The sequence below is a fragment of the Scomber japonicus genome, chromosome 7, assembly GCF_027409825.1.
Source record: "Scomber japonicus isolate fScoJap1 chromosome 7, fScoJap1.pri, whole genome shotgun sequence".
Classification (NCBI taxonomy): Eukaryota; Metazoa; Chordata; class Actinopteri; order Scombriformes; family Scombridae; genus Scomber; species Scomber japonicus.
The window spans coordinates 6443057-6468401 of record NC_070584.1 but is presented as its reverse complement, the minus strand read 5'-3'; the positions used below and the strand labels follow the sequence as shown (position 1 = coordinate 6468401).

The following is a 25345-nucleotide window of genomic DNA, read 5'->3' as shown; positions in this document are numbered from 1 at the left end:
AAGCCCTCAGCTGCTCCAGATGTGGCTTAATTTACTGCGACTTGGCTAATCATGGTGATTAAGGATTAATTACTGTTAATCACTTTTACATAAACTGGTTGGCAGTAGGAGAGCTGCGCTCTGTGGAAAATACCACACAAGTGTGTGTAGTCAGATGGATGGAATGGGACAGAGCTGGAAGGCGCCGGGCTTCCCAATCGGATGCTCCTGTGGATTTATGCTGTAGCTTTCTTACTCATGAGCACACCAGTCAAAGGAAGTTAACCTCTAATAATTCTCTGCATCAGTTCATACTAGTCAAACAGTACAAAGCCAGTTTGTACTGAATGATTATGGAGATTGGTTGAGTCTCCGCATTCCTAAATAGGAGTCATCCCGGACACGTTTTTTTACTAACAGGAGACACATTGTCAATATTCAACACAGCAGTTGTCTTCAAACAGCTCCTGGTCAGCCGAGGCTAAACAGACACTGCTGGGCTATGCGACTATCCTGCTACAGGAGATAAGAATGTGAAGGAGCATAACCACTGTGAGTTCCATTAACACAGACTGACAAGGGAATCACAGGGACATCAGGGGGTCCGGGATGAGGCTGACAACAAAGCCGCTGCGCTGTACTCGTAACCCCCCCCCCTCCTTCTCCTCCTCCTCCTCCTCCTCCCTCACCCTTTGCACAAGCTGAGGGTGGCAGTGTGGTCACCTTCCCTCCTTGGCCTGGTTTCACACTGTGACATGCTCGTCTGCTCTCCTGAAGGAATGGCTTTAATAAGGTAGAGCAGATCAAGGCGACTGTTAATGACATGGCAGGCCCAGTCAACACACTGCCTGAGGCCATGGATGGCCCCAGTCTGGTGCACGCTGCTGGACGCTTGCTATCTCATGTGGGACACGCAGGACACTTGTCTGGATGCTCTTTAACTGCTACCCATCCTTTATGCGGGCTGAGAAGTCGCACTGTGAAATGAACCCAACCCGACCCCTTGTATTATACTTCATTTAATCACAAGCAGTGTGGTAGAGACCTCGGGCGAAAGATGACTTTTGTCATTGATCTTGGAAGTTATTGAAAATCAGAGTTTAGAATACTGGTTCAGGAAGTAGGAATCAATAGTATGAAATTCCCAAAATTGCATGTTTGAAAAGCCAATGACAGAGCAGAAGTGACTCTCAGGCTGGCACTAGTCATGTTAAAAAACACCAGACCTTCTCCTTTGTATGATACTGAGTAACCGGAGCAGAGAGTCTGTCACATAGCAGAGCAGTGTACCAGAAAAAGTTAAGACAGGTCCAAACTTTTGCAGCTTGTATTGCATCATCCAGGATCCAGCAACAGATTGTGATAGCCAATAAAATCAGAAAAAATTGATAAAGACATTTGGACACTAACAGATGTTTCTAGATCCAGCAACAGACAACAAAAGCTTTATTATTTTCCAGTTGCTATTTTCTCTTTCATCAGTCATTGAAACAGGATTTTTTAACACAGTGATGGTAGAGTTGTCTTTTAGTTCAGGCATATTCCCAAATGGTTAACAGTAAAAAAAAGAAGAACATTTTGTCTAAAGGATCAAGCTCCTCTTACTAATGTTGCTTCATTAGTGGACAGAAACTGATGAAAACTAGGAGATGTGGTTGAAAGCTTCAGAAGACCAAGACTGGACCTTCACAATTGAGAAGAAAACATTTTTGCCAAACCAACATTACTTAATATTTACTGTTTTTAATATCTCTGCTTTATTTCTTGTGAGATACTGGACAGTTTGACCTTTTCAGATAAAAATATTCAAATGAAACTCTCTGAGAAAGGAAAATCACACTCTGAACTGCTCACAGCTTACAGATACATTCAACCTACGATGATGGTTTCAAGAAGGCTTTGCATCACTTTCAAAGGGTCATAAGCCCAAAAAATGGTAGGAAACTGTTATGCAATAAAAAATAGTTAAACACACTTTTTGGATTCATCATGTAGACAGAATAAAGCATAGAAGAAGCCTGAGGCTGCTGGTTTCTAAACTTTCTCCTGAATGAACAGATATTAGGTCAGATTCTGTTCTTATACAGAAAAGTTTCATTTAAAAAAAGTGTCAAACAGAAGTGAATACTGAATTATGGAAATCATTTTTTTCATGTGAATTCCAAATAGGAGTATAAGTCCACTGTATGAAAGACTACATCGTTATTCGTGGCCCTGAGGCCTTGGTGGACCTAATTCTAATTACCTTCATTAGTGGTATCTGCAGAGAGCGAGCGTGTGTGTGATCAGGCTTTCTTAACAGAGAGTGCTGCTTCTTTCATTTCTGAAGTGCTGGTTACAAAGCGGAGGGGCCACAGAAAGGATGAGAAGGCAGCAAAGCGCTTTAATGTGAAGGCTGTCAGCTCTGTTCCCCTTGGTTTTCACCTTCTGAAGAGCACAAGGCCTTATCGGTTTAATTGACTCTTTATCTTTTTGTTAATTTCCCCTTTAGTGCAATAGCTGCCATTCTACCTTTTGATATGTCATTTTACATTGGCTTTTGCATGGACTTACAGGAAGTGGCGCTATACATTACCATATTTCATATAAAGGCAGATTTCTCTTTAACAACACTGTTAAGGAGCTCGGTTACTTCTTAATTGTCTTCATTGTCCATTAACCTCTTTGATATTGTCGGTTAACCTTTTTCCCCTGAAATGAATTATATGACTTTGTGGCTGCGTTTTGAAAGTAAATGCAGTTAAATGATTTTATTCTTTACACATCCTAAAGTGCTTTTTGTGCATATTTAATAAGTGAAGTATAATTTTATATTATTTCCAGGAGTTAAAAGACTGAAGTCTTTACAAAGGCAAACAGGGGGGACTAAAGGGGAGCTGCATTTAACAGTTTGAAGCCTGTCGTCTTCCTCCTGGTGTATGTTGGTTCTCTTTCCATTCCAGTACACTTGCGACTGTATAATGAATTATTCCGATGTAGAATTAGCATGTAGCTGTCGCTTCAGCTCTGGTGCCTGCCTTGTGACAGGACCACCGTAGCACAGGCTGGCGTCGAGAGAGGGGGCTTCTACTGTGATTTATTAACTGCTGAAGCCACAATGAAGTGTGCCCACTGAAGCACCAATGCAAACAAATAGGGCCAGAGCTGTCACTGTAGTGTAAATTCAAGCAGACAGGTCGACCACAGACCGACCAGAAAGGGTTAATTATGCAAAAGCATTTTGCTTTCACCAGACGCACTAGTCTTTTTTAAGGATGGAAATCTGAGGCAGGATTACATCATGCCTCTATTTGGAAAAAGATCCAGAGCTACACATGAGGTATCATTATAAATAATAGAGAGATATCAAAAAAAGGGCTTGTTGTATTTCCTCAGCAATGATTTATTTATATTATGTAATTTTTTTCAATACTACAGGAAGACATCAAAGTTAAATTCAAATTTGTCTATAAAATATTTTACACACAACAGCCAGATTAAATGATAGATAGATAGATAGATAGATAGATAGATAGATAGATAGATAGATAGATAGATAGATAGATAGATAGATAGATAGATACTTTATTGTCATTGCACATAAAATAACTTTGTTTAGCATTCCCATCCCAGCAGCATGAAAATGAATAAATAAATATATATATGTATATAAAAATACATGTGCGTCTATATTATAGATAAATGAGTCGTGATGAATACGAGGGCAGTAGTTCTTTTTAAAAAAAAATCACATCCAATTTGTTTATATTAATTTGAAAGCAACCCACATCTTAAATGGCATTGTAGAATTCAACGTTTCTATTCTTTCACAAGCCTCAGCTAGTTTACTGAGTGATTAGCTAACATTATGTTACAGCAGAATCATCTTACAGAGTCAACAAACAGCTGTACCTTTATCCACCTTTTATTCATCTATAGAGTCAAATTCACAGTTCTTTTTTTTCTTTTACAGTTCACTAATTTTCTCCCTTTTACGTTAGCTGAGAGCCCAGCCTGTACACTGTGAATTGTTTTAAAAGTTTAAACAGAACATTATACAGTAGATGAAACATTTATTTATTTTACCCACTTTAAACACTACTAATTTTTGTGTAAAAGTAACAGCCATAGTAGCTGCACTGTACTTTTTTGCTTTTAGCCATGATAGATGTCCCTGCTAAAGCTAACGACACATTTCTTCTCCTTTTTCCCTGGAAACAAAGCACTATATCTGCTGCTACAAACACAGGAAGCAATGCTTCCTGTGTACTACAGGGGTTTTTTCTCAGGAAAGACCTACCTGACACAGCAAAAGTTTTAAATAATTGTGTTTAAGCTGAATTATATCTGGGTCATATTGTTAACCTTTCAACAGTCAAACTAATATGTAAACATCACGGGTTGTCACTTTAAAGTCTTGTGCCCTTCACCTTTCTAATCAAAGTACTCTTAGAAATGTCAGACCAGGCAGTTGTTGATCTGCCTGGACATGCTGTCACCTGACTGGTATCGCGTGTCACTTTTGGCTGACTCTCTCTGTGCTGCTACCCCTGACGTAACACTGCGGATCACATTTCAGCATCTGGGTGCAGAACGGAGAGCGTCCAAAAGGTGTCCGCCAGTTTGAACTGAGGCACCAGTCTCTGTCAGAGGTCTTTATGTTTGACCGTCCATCTTGCTAACTGTGACAGAACGGCCCAACATCATTAATTAAACATCAGGCTTTCCCCCAATCACCCTTTCGCCATGACAGGCTGCCATGCCAACAGTCCCTGTCGACATGCCTTCGAAATCTAGAAGGGGATTACATATGGTAATGGTTTTTGACAGCCTGCCATTTGCCTCCGTTAATCTGATAGGATAAGATATCTGGACTGCAGAGCATGGTGTGCTGTTACTCTTTGAGTCTGATATTGTTATGCCATAAAAAACTGAATCATTTTGAAGATGCAAGCAGTGTCCTGGAAGAAATCTTAATCCCCTGACAAGCTTTTGATACAATCCCAAATATTGTCACTGACTCAAAAGTGTATTTTTAGAACTGGCTCTTGCTTGTATTTGCTGTCAATTTTAATATTTTTCAAATTTATGAACTCCTGTCATGTATGGCGGGATGATATGACAATCTATACCGGACTTGTGTCCTTCCCAACTGATAACATTTCTCAAAAGAAGCTAGTTATGTTGCTAGCCCCAGGCTGCCAACCCACTTTTGTTTTGTTACGGTTCACTCGCCTTCAGAGAGGAGACTGAGTTTATTCTCTAGTCTTTGTTCAATTAAGACTCACCCCCAAACTCCGGGCTGCTTTGAAAATGATGTATCTCTATCGCAAGTAGTTCAATTAATATTTTAATACCAGCAACTGTCTTCATATGAGGCCACGAGCCAATCTCGAATGACTAATATATGGGGAACGTTACACATGTGCTCGCAGAAAACAAGCAACGAGGGGGGAGAAGATGGGGGTTTAGGCAAGCTGCTCTCCCCCAAATAGGGACGTAAATCATCTCCCAAGCATGATATTCCAAGCTTATCCTCAAAGAGCAAAAGCTTTTTCCTTCAGCTGTGCGGAAATGAAATAAATATTCCTAGATAAACGACCAGACAGTTAAACATCCACCTCTCCAAAAGCCAATTGCCCTGGGTTTTTATTAAATATCGATTTTGATTTGTAAAAGGCCAGATGTTGCAAGGTTAAATAAATGTCATGTTTCTCCCTTTGCAGTTTACTTTTCTTGTCTTCTCAGTCTGTGACATTTTATCTTGCTGTGTGTACACAAAGCTGTAAAAAAAACCTACTAGCGACCAGTGCATCCAGACCCAATGGATTTGAGATTTCCCTTTAACATTACACCCATATTCTCCATGTTATGAGTAATCATACACCAAAGCAAATACAAGAAATAAAACAAGCATGTTTTTCTTTATCTTAACACACAAAATCACACACAAAAAGTGAGGAGATAAAGCCTGGCGAATGCATCCTTGTGAGAATTGCTTGTCAACAACAGGGGGGAGGAATAAGGCATCGTCTGACAACAAGCCATCTTTGAAACGCCTCCAAGAGGGAAATGGCATCCATTAGAGATATACAGAAAATGTGTGTTCGCTGGGTTGGGAGGGTGGTGGTGGTGGGGTGGGGGGGTCCAAATCACACACACAGATAATTGTTTATCCCTGGGAGAACCTTCAGTGTTTGTCTGCGGGTGGCTAAGTAAGTTCACCAGCACTATTGGACAGGGAGTGCCCAGCAGACCCAAGGCTCGAAAAACATTAGGATGAATCAATTAGGCTGCCATTAGCCAATAAAGTGGCCCTCACTGAGTCGTGTAATTATGACCCACAGCAAAGCCAATTTTATGGAAGCACATTATCCCTTTCTTTTCTTTATTAATTTTATTTGTTTGAGATAATCCCTCCATGGTTTTAATTATGTGCTTTAGGTTCAGGGTGGAATAAATAAATCATCATTTGCTTCCGTCAGACGTTTTCTCCACCAAACACAGCGGGTTCCTCCATGTGGAGGGGAAAAAAACAAAAAACGAGCCATCTCAAGACAACAGAGGTTTTAACCATCACGTCTGTCATCGTTACACGGATTGCACTGATGAGTCGGCTCAATTCAAAATGAGCATTGTCGCGTCCTCCACCACAGAATCCACATTAACCCCAATCGGAGCAGGTTCCCGTCAGTTTGTATGGTAAGAAGAGGCAGGAAGAGATGATATTATAGGCAGCAGCTACTTAGTCTGTTCCCTGCTCAGAGGACACTGTGTAAGTGTGACAATGTGCTGTCAATGAGGGATGATAGTACACAGCCAACATGGCGTAATGCATTGTTCCTTCCTGGGTCCCTCCTGACAGATGCTCTCCAAGACAGCTGGATCAGCAGCAAGAATGGAGCTGGGATCTGGGGCTGTGCATGAGGAGAGGATGTGATACGCGCCTGATTAGCGAGGGTAGACTCATGTGAGCAAGCTAGGCCTGGGGATAATGTCGAAGTTTGTGTTAATTGTCAGTTTAAGGCACACTTTTAGCATGTTTACCTTTTTATTGTGAGCAAAAGAGCTCCGTATAAATCTCACAGTGTAGTCATTTGCTTTCCATTTGCACATGACCTTTCTTATTCCATCCCTCTAAAAGAAGCAGCCCTCCTCTTCCCCTTTCCAAGCGATCGCCTAAGAAATGACCTTCTTTGCAACAGTCGCTCTTGTAAGACTGATGTTGGAGGTGCTTTAAGCCAAGTAAAATAAACACTTCATGAATGTTAAGCTGGAACTTGGCAGACGTGAATCCAATGGTTTTGCGGACGCTGGGAATTTTTATGTTCCATTTTCATTTGACAGTCTAGACGTTTTATGAGTTCGGGAAGAAATCCGGCCTCAGTTTTTTCGGTAGAAACATCTGAGAAGAGCTTCCTCCCTTACATATTTTTTCGTTGGTGTTCTCGAGATTGTGCTGTTGCTCATTATTTAGTAACTTTTTCCCCTTCCTCTGTTTTTCAATGGGACAGGGTCAGGTGAGATGTCCAAAAACAATAGGCCCAATATAGAAATCAACGTTCTCCGAGTATGCCGAGCCTTGTAACTCATCATCAGTCCACACTAGAGTACCTAATGTGGCTTCTCGCTGTGCATCTTTAGTCAGAAATGTCAGTTTTTGTTCTTTTCTTCAAAATACGTGCTGCTATGAGTTGTTTCCTAACTAAAAATGACTTCCAGAAAGAGCAGCTCATTTCTCTCCATGGGATATTGTGGTGTGCTCACATTTTAACACCCACTTCAGTCTGGTATTTATGAGGTGGTAACTATAGAAAAGAAGTGCCTCTCTATACCGGTTGAGCGTTCAGGAGCCGAGGAACGGCGGGGGCCTCTGCTGATGTACGTTAACTAAAGCGGACAGGCGGGTTTAGAGTTTCTGATGGAGCAGGTTTGATTGGGTCATAACGGGGTTGCAGTCGGTAAGCAGGGTGTGAAGCCATGCGAGATTTCCCCCTCCAAGCCCGTCCATACATTACCAGAGTGATGAAGGAGTCTGGGTAATGAGACAGGATGTTTGTACAGTCCTGCCATCCCAAGAGGCACCCTCCTCCTCCTCCTCCAGCACTCCTCCCACACTCAATCTACCTCCTGCTGGGCCTGTGGCCTGAACCCCTGACCCTTTCCACTCGCCAACAGTTGCCATATTTGCATTTCCAGTCCACTTAAAGACTGGGGGGGCTGACGGAGGGAGCCCCCTCCTCTTCCTCTGCTACTGCAGCAGGCCTCATTCTCATCCCAGTGACCCCCTGCTCAGGCCTACCAACCCGGACAGCAGTCTGGGGTTAATGCACCAAGCACTCCCATTGTCTCTGAATTAATGAAGTGCTCCCTGCCTGTCCCTTCTCATTCACTGGCAAGGAGACAAATGACAAGTGGTAACATTTTAAATGGCTATCGACACAGGCGGGGGGCGTAAAGTCACCAAGTCGCACCTCGTGTTAGCTCGGTGGCTGAGGGTCCCTGTAACGACAACGGCGCCACAGCCGTCAATACATTTTCGATGACCGCTGTGGGATCAATTTGGATCCTAGCAGCACCACACTCCACCCAGGAGGCGGTGTTTTATATTGAAATGGATGCTTCTCAGATGGAGGAAGAAGAGTCAGAGCCTGTGAGTGTTTTCACCTCAGAAAATGGAAGGTGGGAACCGATGCTCCCTAAAGTATGGCAAGGGAGACCTCTAGTGGAAGGAGGCGGTATCCATCCATCCATCCATCCAGGTTATTGTTGTTGAGCTGAAGATTAGCATTTATTGTACCGTGTAACACTTTGCAAAGATGTCAGTTAGAATTCTTTATAAGTGAATGAACAGTGCTGCATCAGATCACATCAGGTCACATAAAAGGTGCGAATCCAGGTGTGAAACTTTTATTATGTGTCATTCTCTCTCTCTCCTTTTTCCTCTCTATTTTTCCCCTCAGTCTGCTGTATGCCAACAAATAATATCTACATGTATACTTAAAAAAACATAGTTGTACTTTTCCACTAATTCTTTTTTCACATTGACTTCAAAACATGCTCAAGAGCACATCACATCATATGTCACCCAAAATTAAAAACCAAAATAATATATATATATAGATATTGAAAAACAACAATGATATAATAAAGGAAGTGGAAGTAAATAATATAAGACACAGGGTTTGTAGAGTGTTGATATACATTAAAAAGTAAATTGGAGCTAAAGGAATGATCTCAGGCTGAGAGAGAGATAATATATATATATATATATTAACATAAAAATGATGCCTTATAATCTCATCTCTCAGTTCATTTTCTTCTCAAGACTAGGGTTGCTCATTAAATCAGGTATCCAGTTTATATAGGAGGGTGGATGCTGGATCAAGAGAATCAACTGTGTGGATATCAGAGTGGAGGAAGGTGGAGCATCCTTATAGAAAGTTTTGTGTCTTTTAGTGAAAGAGTGCAACGAGTGGACAAAAGTTCATTATTGAGCCCAGTGCCAAAACATTTATAACAATCAGTCTTTGCATCTATTCCAAACGTCTGATTTAATTTTCAGTCTGGCTTTAATCCAATATATGTGATCTAAGTCTAAACTGAAACACTTTCCCCACCTAAATTACAGATCTTAAAGCATCTAAAATATGAGTTTGAATTTTGAGTTTGAATTGAGACACAAGCTTACATTCGCTATGTAATACTTCTTCTTTTTTTACACCAAAGCCTGAAGACACTTTGATGTAATGAAAGATAAAGAAATCAGTTTAGTTCCTGCCTGTTTCTACAACCTACTGCATCACTCACTCTGAGCCGGTGGATGTTTGGATACAGCTCAGCGTTGTCAGCCTCTCTGCAGCTCTGACAGCTCGTTACGGTGCAGCTCAGTCTGTGTAGGTGTGACATTTATGACTGACCTCTGACCTTTCCCTGTCATTTCAGTGCTGAGTATCCGCGGCGCCCAGGAGGAGGAGCCCCCCGATCCCCAGCTCATGCGGTTGGACAACATGCTGCTGGCGGAGGGTGTGTCCGGTCCGGAGAAAGGTGGAGGATCGGCGGCGGCGGCTGCTGCAGCAGCGGCCTCGGGAGGAGCGGGGGCGGATAACTCTGCCGAACACTCCGACTACAGGGCCAAGCTGACCCAGATCAGACAGATCTACCACACAGAGCTCGAGAAGTACGAACAGGTGAGGACAGCAGACAAGTCTGTACGTATGAACACCATGTCTCATTTTTAACATGTTATTAACAATATTTAAACTAAAGCTTACAAGCCTTCAGACACACATTAAAAGCACAAACACAGATTGCAGGAGTGATAGAAAATGAAAATCAGTCATGTTTGAATTACTATATTCATCAGATGAATGAAACAAAAGTACATTTCATTGAGATGTGCCACTGTTATATTGGCTTAAGCTTAAAAGTAATTATAAAGTACTGACTGTTTCCTTCTCGCCATATACAGTAACAATATGAAGAGAATACTCCATAGATTTAATATTGCACTTCTATAAAGCTGTGGAACTACATTAAAGGTGGTTAGAATCAATGCAGAGTAGTTATTAGTATGGGTTCCCATAATGCAAGTGTGCATCCCTTCTTTGCCCCTCCACACCTAGTTAAAGCTCAAGGCTTTCAAACTCCACACTCCCAGTTTAATGCTGTTTTCATCATCTCTAAGCTCAAGCTGAGATGACCCTGAATGACATCACAAGGGGCAATGACTGCAACCAATGATTATTTACATATTGCAAGAACTGGTAAATAAGACAAAATGATGTGCATCTTATTTACCGGTTTTTACAGTAATTGATTAATCTATTTATTGATTCATCGTGATCAATAATCATTACGTCTGTAAGATGTCAGAGAATAGCAAAAAAATGTCCATCATAATTTCCCAGAATTCAAAGTTGTCTTGTTGTTTTTGAATAATTTTCTGTCAATCAACTGATTGATTGATTGATCAGCTGTTTCTGTGATATTAAGGTGCTGAGCTTCTTTCTCAGTAAGAGACACAAAAACATGATACAACTCCTCACAGGTTGGGTAGAACTGCTCCTCAGTACAATATTAACATTGTTACTGTTGAACTGACTTACATCTTCACATAATTCATCAAGACACACAACATATAAAATAACATACTGTATATACCATGCAGTGTTATAACCAATAATATTTGATAGCAGTTGATACAAATAATATAAAAATCAAGTTAGTAGTAACTGATCTCAACTTCCCCTTTAATTTAGTGGATTTCACTTTATGTTTCTGGGCTTTGTGGTAATCTATTAGAGCTCTAATGTGGATGCATACTGTTTGTAATGAATGTCAGGTATATTAGAGCTGAAACAAAGTCTATTAATAGTCAATCAGTAGAGAAAGCTAAATCATTAAAGTCATTTTTCAGGTAAAAACACATTAGAACCTTAGTTCCAGCACCTTTTGTTAGATATGAGAAGATATCTGAAGATGCTCCTAAGGCTTTTGTGAGTTATCCTTGGTTTTCTACTTCTTTTTTTTGGCTTCATTATTCATTGATAGGGGAAAAAAGTTACATCTAGTACTGATTTACAACTTTCAGAAGCCACAGTGTATCAGTGCAGGTGACAAATATTAAATATTGTCAAATATTGTCATTATTATCTGACTTTTCAGCTCTGCACCTGAACTTTTTAACCCAGGCTTTAAGTCTTGAGTGAAGCAGGATCAGTCAGTCTTAAGATTTTGGATGCACTTCTTGTACTCTTGTTGTTCCTCAAAATACGTTGCTGTCTGTGAGACTTCCCGACAAAGCTTTCCATTGTGTTTACAACCCAGAATAGTCCGGCGTGCGCTGCGTGTCGTGTGTTGTCGAGTATACTCTTTAAAGTTGTTGAATAGAGAGAGAGAGAGTAGTGGGGAGGAGAGGGGAGGGGTGTGATTTCCTCTCATTGCCTTGATAACCAGTACATTCACGACAATCGCATCCCTTTCAGTTGGCGTGCGAGTGAGACAGATGAACACGCAGATAGACAGACACAGACAAAGCCTGACATGGCTAAATCCAGAGAGAGATCGACAGGAAGAGGAAGAAATAAAGAAGAGGAGACAGTAAGAGACAGAGAGTCGGGAGTGTAATATCGTGGCAGATTCACGCCTGGTGTCACACGGGCGTAGGGAGTGTGGGAGGGGTTGGAGAGGGGGGGGGGGCGGATGAATGAAATGTCGCGGCGTGTTCGTCTCTCAGGGTGGCTATGCTGTGAAAGTGTGCGTCTGAGAAGGGAACAGCTGTCATTGGTTCCTCTCAACACACTGCCATCACCACTTCTATTAAATATGAAATATATCAGCGCTTATATTCCCCCTCGGCTCTGTGAGAAAAGCTCGTCCCAGACCTATGTTACATTTTCTTTTAGTGTATCCCTCATCTGTAAACTCTAAACACTCAATATCATTGTGTGTGTGTGTGTGTGTGCAGATGTGTGCAGATGTGTGTTTTCTATATAACACTCCACACTAATAAATGAAAGAATTCAGGTTTTATTCACAGTTTTTTAACCTCAAGGCAAGTGTTTTGGTGCACTCTTTGATTCCTCTTTATGTTTGTGTGTGTGTTTGCTTTCTCCCCGCAGGCGTGTAACGAGTTCACCACCCATGTGATGAACCTGTTGCGAGAGCAGTCACGCACACGGCCCATTTCGCCCAAAGAGATCGAGCGCATGGTGAGCATCATCCACCGCAAGTTCAGCTCCATCCAGATGCAGCTCAAGCAGAGCACCTGCGAGGCCGTCATGATCCTGCGCTCACGCTTCCTCGATGCCAGGTGTGTGTCCTTGAATACCACCATCACTCTGTGTGTGTGTGTATGTGTGTATGTGTGGGTCATTCTATTCAAACCGTGCCCACAGCTCTCCAGGCTACAAATAACACTCCAATTTAACAACAGTGCAAATACCTCATCATGCGCTTTCCTCTCATATCCATATGAATGGCTGCTGTAGGAGGCCTATCATGCTATGAACATGCTCTAACACATGCTGTTTTGCTATTTACCACACACGCTGGGCTGCTTTGCATCTATGGCTGCCATTTGGACCTGCACAACCAGCCACACCGGCCAATAAGAGTACCCCGCTTGCTCCATAACGCTAACTGTTTCCCTTTTTTTTTTTAATGTAATCGCTTGTTCCTTTTGATGCGTGCTCCGGATTTGCATACATTTCTCCAAGGATAAATCTCACTCAAAGTCTGAGTTGGAGGCATAACATTTAAATGAGGCATGCACTCCCTTACAAAGCTCCCTATCTATTCTCTTGCAAATGATTGTGGCGATGCAGCGAGGGGAGAGGGGAGAGGGGTGAGGGGTGAGGAAGAGGAAAGCTTTCACTGGTTGAGAGGCACTGCCATGCTCGGCTCCGCTGATTAATCTACTGGCTGCTGGAGCCCATGCTGTGCACATTTACATATTTTCAAGCAGGCTTTTGGAGTGCGGGACAGAGATTTTAGCACAAATCTCCTCACCGGTGGATACATGCAAAGAGATTTTACAGGGTTCCCCCTCCAGCTTATGTAAAGCCCTCTTTACATGTGGCACATGCAGACATGACCTGATAGGTGCAGGAGATAGAGGGTCAGTGAACTCATGGGCATCGGCATATAATATCTGCTTTCTCTCTGTGTGTGTGCTTGTGTGTGTGTGTGTGTGTGTGTGTGTGTGTGTGTGTGTGTGTGCGTGTGTGTGTCTGTGTGTGTGTGTATGTGTTGAGGGGGTTGGTTTCTTTTTTACATGCAAACCTTGAAAAGATTTACATTAGTATTTCATGTTGGATCAAGCTGGCCTTGTTTTTGTGCTGGAATATTAAGATTTTGCATGTATTATCTGTGTTTATTATTAAATATAGATATGCTGTATCTGTTTATGTGTATTATATTAATATGTATTAATGATATACTTCATTTTAATGGGACACTGGGGTCATAAACCTTTTCTACCAAGAAGTAGGGCTGGGTATTGTTTGAAATAGCAGCAATAACGCTATCGTCAGGTTTCAATGCTGATGCCAAAATAATAACATTTCTGCTTTTAATCCATTTTGAGAGAATATATATTAGAGGATTATGGCAAAAATGTCTAAGTGGTGTAACCATAAAAACTTTGAACCAAATAATTAAACTTGCTTAAAAATGATAAATTCTCAATAAAACACCATATCAACTAGTTTAGCATGATCTTACATTCTAACTTTTTATGTTAAATAAAGTTAATGGAATACAATTGTTCTAAATATTAAATATAATCTGGGGAATCATGTCAATCAGGAACCATTAATGAAGTAATTATTACATTTAAATACACTGTAGGTGGATAAACCTACACTTTTAAACGTTAACACATATTATTATTTTATTATTTCAACAACTAACAGTTGCTATAGAGAGAACAGTTACTGCCCTCTATGTGCTATTAATGCTCCTGCTAAGCTTTTTGTGCAGTGGCTCATAAACACAGACTTTAGTAAAGGGGTTCTGAGCTAAATGGTTCTCCTGAGTCCTGACAAAACTACAGTTAAATTGAAAGTTTCTGGTGAGGGTAGCTCATCCAAACCAAGAGCAGGGAGAACTAAAGAGACCACATCATCTGAAAACCAACACATCAAACTAACTTCTTGGATTCTAGGCTCCAATTCAGGTCGGATGATTAGAAAATTGCAGCTGTAATGACAGCAGGGTTTTCCAAACCACTTGTTCAACAACATGAGAGGCTGAAAATGTTGAGCCAATCCAAACAGAAACACAAGTTCACTTCTGAAGGCTGGAAGGAAGCCATGTTTACAGATGAATGAGAGTCAACATTAGACCTGACAGCACTGTGTTAGAATAGTTGGCATTTGCCAGCAAAATTATTTAGAATTCTCCAATACAGCTAAGTGACTTATATACTGTCAAGTAGCTTCCTGATAGACAGCTCTCATCCTTTATTTCCTCACTGTGAGATCCTGGAAGGTTCTATAGGAACATAAGTCTCAACTCAACTCAAATTATAATGATATAATATAAGAAGTATTTCATTTAAGTGCAACACTGAGCCTCAAATATCACTTTATATTATATATATTATATTATATACATAATTATATGTTATGTTTTAACAATTTGTGATTTGTTTTAAGTATCTCTATCTGTATTGTGTTTTATACTTGGTGTTTTTGTTACCATAGTAATATGTTATATGTTCTTGTGCTGCTTTAATGTTTTGGCGAGCTAAACTTTCCACTCATGGACAATAAAATGATATCTACTTTATGCTATTACCATAAAACATACAGTCTAAAACAGTTGTGGAATACTTGGATCCTTGGGTAAAAAGCTCCACTTCATCCTGCAAAACCATTTTTATTATGAAGGCATTTTATTTTATTAAATTAGAATTTTTAATAAAAGAGGTGGATTAAAGCAACTATCTGGATTTGAAAATGTCTGACTGGTGAAAACTGTGGTGGACATCGATGCACAGCCCTACCACATGTTTTATGATAGACATGAACTTGTGTCTATATATATGTTTTAACATATGATTCCCTTCCCACAGACGGAAAAGACGAAACTTCAATAAGCAGGCGACAGAGATCCTGAACGAGTACTTCTACTCACACCTCAGTAACCCTTACCCGAGCGAGGAAGCTAAAGAGGAGCTGGCAAAGAAGTGTGCCATCACAGTGGCCCAGGTACACAGCAGATCACTGCCACACCACACCACACCACCTGTAGGAAAAGCACTGCGCACAGAGCTGTAAGCAGAACACGTTATTTCAATCTGAACACGTGAAACAGCTGCTGCAAGCGTCTTGGCAAGTAAACTAATAATACGTTTTGTGACTGTCATGAGTGCAGACAGCTCCTCTAATCTTTTAGCAGTAGCTTTCATTGAGACAACAAAGACCTCAAAGTCTCGATATGTCATGTCCTAAGTTTGTAGTCTTGTAAATTAAAACCAGACAAAGCTATTTTTGACCAATGACTCTTTGCTGCTACTGAAGGAACACAAGCTAAAGACAACACTGCTGTCATACTTCTTATGGCATCTTATAGTGGATCACATCTTCTTCTAGTACAACTTCTATGAACTATAACACAAAAATGAACACAACAGATAGAAATGTAATCAGTTTATACTTTTGATTTGACTGATTTGTCAGCTAGGCTAATATTACCACATTGTTCCAGACAGGAAATCCCACATATATGTATGGAAGTACAGAAATGCCAAATGTATGTTTTAAACACCAGTCCAGAAAGTACTTTATATAGTTTATTTCTCAATATTAAAACTTCCCTTCCCTTTAAATTTCTTGGTTGCAGTTGTTAAAAATGGAAAAGAATGCAACCTTATGAAATATATTTATGTTATGGAAAATTAATATGAGACCATTCATCATTATCAGATTTATTTAGACTCTTAAATGTCAATAACACTATCGTTCTTAAGCTTTTTGTATTACTTCACACAAAGTTGAAAATCATTAGCTAAAACTTTGAGCTGTGGTAACTATTTTTGATGCCATTGAGTACTGACCAATATAAAGATAGAAAGCTTGGTTGACATATCATTATCAGATTTTTTAGACTCTTAAATGTTAATATCAGTATCGCCCCCCGTAATCCTGTATCAATTAGGTTATACTTAATAATTGATATTTTAATAGCATTCTGTCCTTTTCTTTGTTCTATATCATTATGAAGTTTTTTGGGTAGTCTTCCCACAAAGTTGAAAATCATTAGCTAAAACTTTGAGCTGTGGTAATTATTTTTGATGCCATTGAGTACTGACCAATATAAAGATAGAAAGCTTGGTTGACATATCATTATCAGATTTTAAATGTCAATATTGGTCCCCATAATCCTGTATCAGTTGGGTTATACTTAATAAATACCACCAGCTCTAGAAGATTAGCCCTGCAGTCAGTTGAGGCATGTGCAATGATGATTCACTATAAATCTTACAGTAACTAATTAAACATCTGAACACTGAGATTTTTTTGTGCCAGTGCCAAAAAAACCAGTAAAACATTTAGGCACCTTGTTTTTTTCATCTTTGCATTCTAGCACTCAACTTGTTTCAATCCTGTGAGAATTGATAATAAGGAAAGCAATGACAACGCCAAGGTAAACAGCAGTTTGTGTTTTGAATCCATCATTTTGGGAATGGATTGTTTTCTCAATTGGTTTCATTAATTTATACTGAATGATTTGAGCATGCATCTGGGTCCTGATGGTGGAAGCTGCTCGGCGGCTGAATGATTTGTAGAGTTTTCGTTTCTCGGCCGTAACAAAGGAGAATGTTTACCTAGTCCATGTATTCGAAACTTTGCAGGATTGATTTGGTTTTCATTTTAATGTTGTTTATCATTAGAGCTGGGATTACCCCCCTGGCTTCATCTGGGAGTCCATTAGCAGTAATGGGTGTTAGCGGATGTTGACTGATTGGTGCGTGCGTGAGTTCTGATGATAGCTGCAGTCATGGTGACATAATGAGACTGTTATTGGCAATCATTCCATTCTGGCACTAATGCGGATTCACAGCAGCAGTCTAAGTAGCCCCTACCTCTGACAGAGGCTCTCTGCAGTGTTACACATGCCATTAAAGCCATGCAAGCTAAACACTACCACCCTGTTTTCCTCTCAATGCTTGCCCTTAAATGTGGAGAGGCTCTGTGTTGAGATTTCATGAGGAATAAACTACATTCTCTTCTTTATCTGCACAGGTTTCCAACTGGTTTGGGAATAAAAGAATCAGATACAAGAAAAACATTGGTAAGTTCCAAGAAGAAGCCAACATGTACGCTGCGAGAACTGCCGTGAATGCGGCTAATGCATCCTCACATGGAAGCCAAGCAAATTCACCCTCAACTCCAAACTCTGCAGGTGAGACAGGAAGTCCCTGGCTCTGATCAGCTACTAGACATGTAACTCCTCTCTGTGCATTACTACAACTCAACAACTATTTCGCTATCTCAAATTGGGGCTATTTCAATGCTGGTGCTGGTGATTTTATGGAAGGCAGCTCTTCTACAATGAACATGCCCATCACTGGGTAATGCACTATTATTATATTGAGCAGGTTTTCCTCCTTAACAAGTGCAACAACCCCCTTCTAGAGCAAAGCTGTGTCAGAGATTAGCCAACCTGAGCCCCATGCCAAGTCTCCCTATGCTTACTGTCCTTTTGTCTTCCTCTCAATTAATCATGTTCTTCATGTATGTTTTTTTTTTTTTTTACTCTGTATTCATCATGTGCTGCACTGACATTCAAAGGAAAAATCTGGTGATATTCTATATTTTTATTACTTCCAACAAATCACATAAAACCAACAATGAATTTATCTAATAAATTGTACATATAGGCTACTCTGTGCCGTGAAGCTCTATTGTCCAAAAACGATTAAGAACACGTAATTGAGTCAATTCCATGTACATAAATACGCTTTTCATAAGCTCACCAAATCTGTATTAATAGTAACCCTAATTTTCTTCTCTTCGGGTAAAACTACAGCATGAATATTACTCAACCTTTTTAAAAGTTTAAAAAGATTTCTGTCTTTTGTATCAGGACAACTGATAGAGCAGAGAGATATGAAAGCACTACAAGATAGATTGACACATAGTACATTTTGGTCTTTTCATGAGATTTGTTACCAAAAAAAATAAAAAAATAGAATAATACCAGCCTTGTCTTTTAAAGCAGCTGTCCAATATTTTTATAAATGTGTGTATTTGCAGTTTTACAAGATCGTGGATCATTTTTTAGCCTAGCATAGAACAACAAAGTGAAAAACGTCACTTTTATACTTTTTTACCAAAGAGTCAACAAATTTGAAAAGTATTTGTTTCTCATTTGACATAAGCTAAGCTAGCATGTTTCATGCTAGGGACTAATACATGTTGCTAAACATATCTTGAGCTCATTTGTGCTCAATTCTGAGATGAAATTCTAGTGATAATATGTGACTCTGGATCTACTCTGCAAACAAGTGCATTTTTCAGAATGTTGGACTGCCTTTTCAACTATTGTTTCCTGGTTGTAGCTTTAGCCACAAATAATCTCTCAAAAGCACTAACACTGGACTAGCAAATAACTTGCCTCTTTATATGTTTGTGGGTTAAAACTTACTCTTGACACTTGACACCTCTTATGTCAGGTGATAGCTATAGTTCTTCTATCATCACGTATCAGCTAGTTTCCTCTTGGCTCCTCTGATCTAACAGAGCCTGTCTGGCTGCTAGCTAACCTCTGCATGGAGCCCCTCTCCAGGTTGCTCCCTGGTCGGGGGGCCGACTTGCTTGCCCTTGCTTGCTCTCTGTCTCTCTGTGATTCGACTGCTCCCTCTCTCCTTTCAGGTTCTGGTGGCTCTTTTAACATGTCAAACTCCGGGGACTTGTTCATGAGCGTGCAGTCTCTCAATGGGGACTCGTACCAGGGGGCTCAGGTGGGAGCCAACGTGCAGTCACAGGTAGGGCCCCAGGTAGTGCAGCAGATGATACAGTGGCAGACCCCACCTCACTTTACCAATAGGCCATTCTTGTGGCAGATATTTTGACAGGTCACAGTAGGAAAAGCACAGGTGGATAAGAAAATTAATGACAGCTGAATTCTATTTAGCTGCTTCAGTTTTTCTGGTACTGGTATTTTGTATGCTTGCTTACTGTCACACTGTCATGACCGCCAGGGACACTTGAATTGAACGGTGCTATTGTTAATGTCATTAGTAACACCTGAGCTCTTCCTACTATGATAAAACAAAATGCTGTGAAAACCTTTTCCATAGCAGACATATTGATTTCTGGTGCACAGGTGCAACTAATACCATTAATTAGACTAATGCAGCATTCACGCTCACGTCAACCCATAATTACGAGCAGCCGAGTGAGCCGACTGTTCGTGTCACCTCCGTCACTGACAGTCAATGACACCGCCGCTGTCAGTGACAGTTACATTTACATTTTGTCATTTGGCAGACGTCAGTTACGTCAAAAAGACATCTGATATTGACTTTTTCGGATAACTGAAAAGAAGCTATACAAGGTTTCTGGCTTCATTTATTAACAAACTGCCACAAATGTGACAAATTAATGTAGCTAATTAAAGCTATTTTCTGTGATTAGCAAGGCTAGCTAATGCTACAAAGTCAAAACAGGAAATTGTCCCATTTTTCTGTCTTCCCTACTTTACGTGAATGCAGCATTAGTCGAATCTTCTTGATTTCAGCTTTGCCATGATGTTTTTCTTTTGCTACCTGTCAGTGTGTCCATTGTACATTTTATTTTGCTCTTGACAAACTAAGTCTTTAACACTGTAGCTTTACAAGTGTTAAAACACTTTTGAAAGCATATGAAACCAATTAGTCTTTATCTTCTCTATGCAATGGGGGGTGTTGAGAACCACATATAATATAAATATCATTAATGTTATTAGTTACACATGTGCTTATCCTGCTGTGACAAGTCAGAACATGTGCTGTGAACAATGTCTCTACAGACTTGTTCTGGCCCCCATACCGAGCTTCTTTATTGTTGGCTCTGACAGAGTCTCAAGGGCAAAGTATTTGTCACGATGTGTTTACAATGAAAATTGTTTTTTTATCTCACTAACAAAAAGCTAAAGTTTTTATCTCAGATTTTCCTTTTTGTGTGATTGGAACTTGTTGTATCCAAGGAGACTTACAGCAGTATATTCTTGTCTCCCTTGTTGTACTGTCATCCCTTTCTCTTTTCCTCGTGCCTCTCTTGTATTGACTCTGACCTTGCTTTGTTTGTTCCTGAATGTTTCAGGTGGATACCCTTCGCCATGTTATCAGTCAGACAGGCGGGTACAGTGAAGGACTCACAGCCAACCAGATGTACAGTCCGCAGGGCATCAATGTAAGCATTCTTTTTTTTTTTTACTTTCTTCCCCTACCAATTATTTTAAAGCCATAGGGCTCAGAATGCCACTTAGTAGGACTTGTCTCTGCTCCATGGTCACCTAGTTGATTGCTTCTGTATTGCTCGCGCCATGGGCAGCACACTGCCCGGCGTACGCAGGCATGAGGCTGGCCACACACATGCAGAGCCGCCGTCTGAGCCTGTCATGTTCCATCAGGTCCAAGCGTAGCACCTGCAGCCACACATGGTCAGCCGTGAGCGAACTGCACAAACAGGTGAGGTGACACCTCCTGCACTGGACTTCAAATCCCTCTGACCACCTGACCTGTGATTAGCAGCCCCGAGGCCAGAAGCTCCCATTAAAGCCTCCCAGGAGACACTGCTGCTGTCCCGCTAAAAATAATACCTTACGCCGCTGGAAACGACTGCTCATGTGCCGTAGGGGTTTGTCCCCCTCGTGTTTGTCTTATTTTGCAGCAGAGTTCGGGTATAGTGGGGGCTGTGGAAAGAGGGGGGTGGGGGGTGGGTTGGGGTTTGCTAGCTGGCGGCTGCGAACAGTAGGGAAATTCACAGCGACAAGCCGTGTCGTAAAGGGGAAAATCGATAAGACAGACACAAGGAGAGCAGAGTGTGGACTTGGGACAGCAATCCAAGCGCATTGCTCAGATCATGTTCCTGCCACACTAATGGCCCTGACAGCGAGCCGCGCTGAGAGGACGAGGACGGTCACAGCCGCGGCTGGGTTCCTCCGCTGTCGTCGTCGTGCCTCAGTGGCCATATGATAATCAGATGAAAGGTCTCCCGTATAAAAACATGTATGTGTATTCAAATAGGCTTCCTGGCTGCTCCGAGCGCATCCCACAGCCAGCTGTGCTAACCCTGAGAGGCCGCTAACGTATGCAGGCCCTGTTCTTTCTCAGTCCTTTGACCTCACAGATACGGTTCTCCTTGGACGCCTGCTTGCTCTACCACATCTTACACTGCCACAATATGCTGTGTTATTCACTTTTATACCCTGTAAAAAAGCCCCGCAATGCATAATGTAAGAGCGGGATATCTGTCTGCCAGGCTGTTTGCCAGTGATTTATGTAGCTAAGGCTAGTAAGTTAGCGAGTTTGGTTTTTTTAAATAAATATAATGTGCTCAGTACTTTTGTTTTCTCAAATGTTTTTGCAAGTAGTCACATTTGTTGTCAAAGTTTCTGATGTTATATTTTTGTTCACCAGTGTAGAATATGTTTCACCAGGGTCTCTTAACCTTTCTGGCAAATTGTGAGCATAAATGAGCTCCGAATGAACATAAATTATTTTTTTGATAAAAAAAATATATTTTAAAAAATGTAAAACCATACAAGGGTGAAGAAAATCAGTGCTACATATTTGTTAATTAAATATTTGAACACCCCTTTAACCACATTTTTAAAAACGTCTGAAAACAGATGTCATGAATGAAGAGCAGAACAAATGATGAAACAGTTAAAGGAAACATTCCATCTTAGGAAAAAAAAAGAAGACTGAATAATGACTGAGGAGATACATAATGCATGCTGTGGATGATTACAGCCGTAATTACAATTCTGAAACAGGCAGAGCGTCACCAAAGTCAGACATTCTACAATCTGGCCCCTCCACTTTTGATTACACACTACCCTCTGCCGCCTTAAATAACAGGCTTTGAAATGAAAGGCTGTCGAGGACCATTTCCAGTTTTTTCTGATGGCTCTAAATTTACTATTAATATCCTAAATGCTCTTTAACAGGCCTGTCTCTGCCACTGGAAAAGGACCTCCGCAGCTCCTATTGTATGTTAATTCTAGCTGTCAGCGTCATAATTAGGGCATATGACATTGATTGTACTTGTTTTGTTACAGAGGCTTTTTCATACAATCTACATATTATTCATATTATTTCAGAAATGACAGTGACAGGCTTTTATTACAATGCAAAATCTTGACTTTCCAGTATTTTTTCCTGATAGGAATTTAAGTATGCAGTGGATGAGGGGTGGAGACTATAATTCACTGTATTTCTACTTGGTTGAAAACATGATTATATATATTTTTTCTGTCAGTTTGCTGTGAAATATTAGCTGTAATTTGAGCTAGGTTAACTTTCCACCAATCTACGAGGCAGTTTAGCTTAAGGCTGTGTAATGGAAAGTATCCCCATGCTGCGTTCATACACTAGCTCGCCCTCAGGACTTCCATACATTGTTTGTTTGACCCAGCTGCATTCTAAGTAACTAACCCCCCCTCCCTCCCCCTTTCTCCCTCCTGTTTCTGTCTCATCTTTTATTCTCTCAGGCAAACGGTGGCTGGCAGGATGCTCCGACCCCCTCATCAGTGACTTCACCTACAGAAGGACCGGGAAGCGTCCACTCTGACACATCCAACTGATCCTCCTCCACCACCAACACCCTTTTCCGTCCTCTCTGCTCTCCGCCTTCCTTCAAACACCGCTTCACCCTCGTATCTCCAAAAAAAAAAAACTTAACCTTTGACCCCTTTGGGACTCAATGTGACGTACTGTACAGTATGGAGTCACGCTTTTTGGGAGGGGGGACACACACAGTTGGGGTCTGGGATGACGTCATCGCCATTTACGGACAAGAAATATTTCACTCTGGACCACCGAGGCACCGTTAGCAGCCTAACGTTAGGGGGACTCATATCCACACTTCACAGTTTGTACAGTTTCCACTTGATGTCCATGTTGCCTCTTTGTATTTCTCTTACATCATACAGTATATACCACAGTAGGCACACACAGTTAGCAGCATATTGGCCCACGTCTTGTAAATTCAAAAGCTTTTCACACTACCTCTATTGGAAATAATAACAGAGCAAACAACATTTCAAAATGCTTCGGTTTTACAAATTTTTATAATTATTGAAATATTACTGTTACACCATCACCCCTGTCATTTACCATGTCTATATTACCGTGCTCACAGATTCTTTCTTTTTTTGTTTGTCTATAGTGCCAAAGTTCAGCCCTGGAGGTGAATTTTGATAACATTTTTATGTCGTGTCCTTCCATTTTTCATGCCATACTTTGTGAAGTATTATTATGTTAGTCCAGTCTTGTTATAATCAGTTAATATCCAAGTATCCAGCCTCAATTTATATAGTTTGTACTCAGAACTTCTACGACAGACAGTGACATATAAGGCATTTTATATTTTATTGCCAGAGTAGTATGTTTTTTTCTGCTCATACGCAGTAGAATAATGCAGAGAATTTACCTTTTTTTTTAAAGTGAGCAGTTGACAAATTGAATATGACACACAAAGGGATGAGGTTAGATCATTTTTCTCTTCTCGAGGTAATGTTCATCCGCAATATTCAAAGAAGGCTGAAAAATTGACCTGAAACGCTAAATCAATGACGACATAAGCGGCAATTACGGCACGTCAATATGTATCAAAGCACAATAACGCCTAATGATTGAAGTCAAAGGGTAACATTTGTAAATGTCGAAGAGAAAAACCACACAGAGGAAGAAAAGTAGGATTTAAGTATAGTAGTCATATATGGAAGAAAGAGTGTACATACAGTACATTGTCAGTCATCGTCAGCGTGTATCAGTGAGATCAATATAGCCAAATACTGCTGGTAACCAAATCCAATACAAATATTGCAATCCTCATTTCAAGGCACCATATTGTTGGGATTTAACACATTGCATGTCTTTTCTCTGAATTCACTTTTTTTGTATGGAGGTATATTTGTGTCAAAATTCTGAGCATGCGATGACAGATTTTAGTTTGCTTAAATTGAATTATTCTTTACGTGATAATAATTTCACTGCAGTGTATCATGCTATATTATGTAGGTGTGTCTTAAATTATCCAATCACATGCTCAGGATTGAGGCACATGTATAACTATATGCATACAGTAACATGAGTGAGCATGCCTTTTCTCTGAATTCCTTTTTTTTTCATATGGAGGTACATTTGTGTCAAAATCCTGAGTGTGAGATGACAGATTTTAGTTTACTCAAATTGAATTATTCTTTCCATGGTAATAATTTCACTACAGTATATCATGCTATATTATGCAGGTGCGTCTTAAACTGTCTAATCACACACTCAGGATTGAGGCACATATATAGCTCTATATGCATATGGTAACATGAGTGAGGAAGTTTGAAAAACAGCCTCCTATATTTTCAGTATCAAGGGTCCCTTCACTTTTTGATTTGTTTTCAAATGACACCGCCAACACCACCACCAACACAACACCTGTCAACTTACAAAACAAGATCCAAAATGTGAAACTAGATTTGTGACCTTTGTTGTATGTACAGTATATTATGTGGTCTAACATGTATACATGATTACAATAGTCCTTACCAGATATCAACATTTACATACTTTGATACCAAAAAAAAAGGCAGAATTTTTATCCTCTACATTGGGATCAGCTTTATCCACCTTTTATTGTTTTTTCCTCTTTTCATAGGATTTTATTATCTG

General features: G+C 40.4%; 1 protein-coding gene across 3 annotated transcripts in view; it reads left to right on the top strand.

Annotated features, from left to right (window-relative positions):
• Positions 1 to 23336, top strand: part of LOC128361443 (pre-B-cell leukemia transcription factor 1) — a 59266-nt gene extending 35930 nt beyond the window's left edge. The window contains exons 3-9 of one of the 3 annotated variants that reach the window (XM_053321907.1): positions 9904 to 10148; positions 12582 to 12772; positions 15539 to 15674; positions 17712 to 17871; positions 19344 to 19432; positions 20775 to 20864; positions 23170 to 23336. In XM_053321907.1, coding sequence (XP_053177882.1) covers positions 9904 to 10148; positions 12582 to 12772; positions 15539 to 15674; positions 17712 to 17871; positions 19344 to 19432; positions 20775 to 20864; positions 23170 to 23262 — 1004 coding nt within the window. In that variant the 3' untranslated portion in view covers positions 23263 to 23336. Of the gene's footprint in view, positions 1 to 9903; positions 10149 to 12581; positions 12773 to 15538; positions 15675 to 17711; positions 17872 to 19343; positions 19457 to 20774; positions 20865 to 23169 lie in introns of those variants that run through there. The other 2 variants (XM_053321906.1, XM_053321908.1) reach the window with 2 other exon arrangements.
• Positions 23337 to 25345: the final 2009 nt, after the last annotated feature.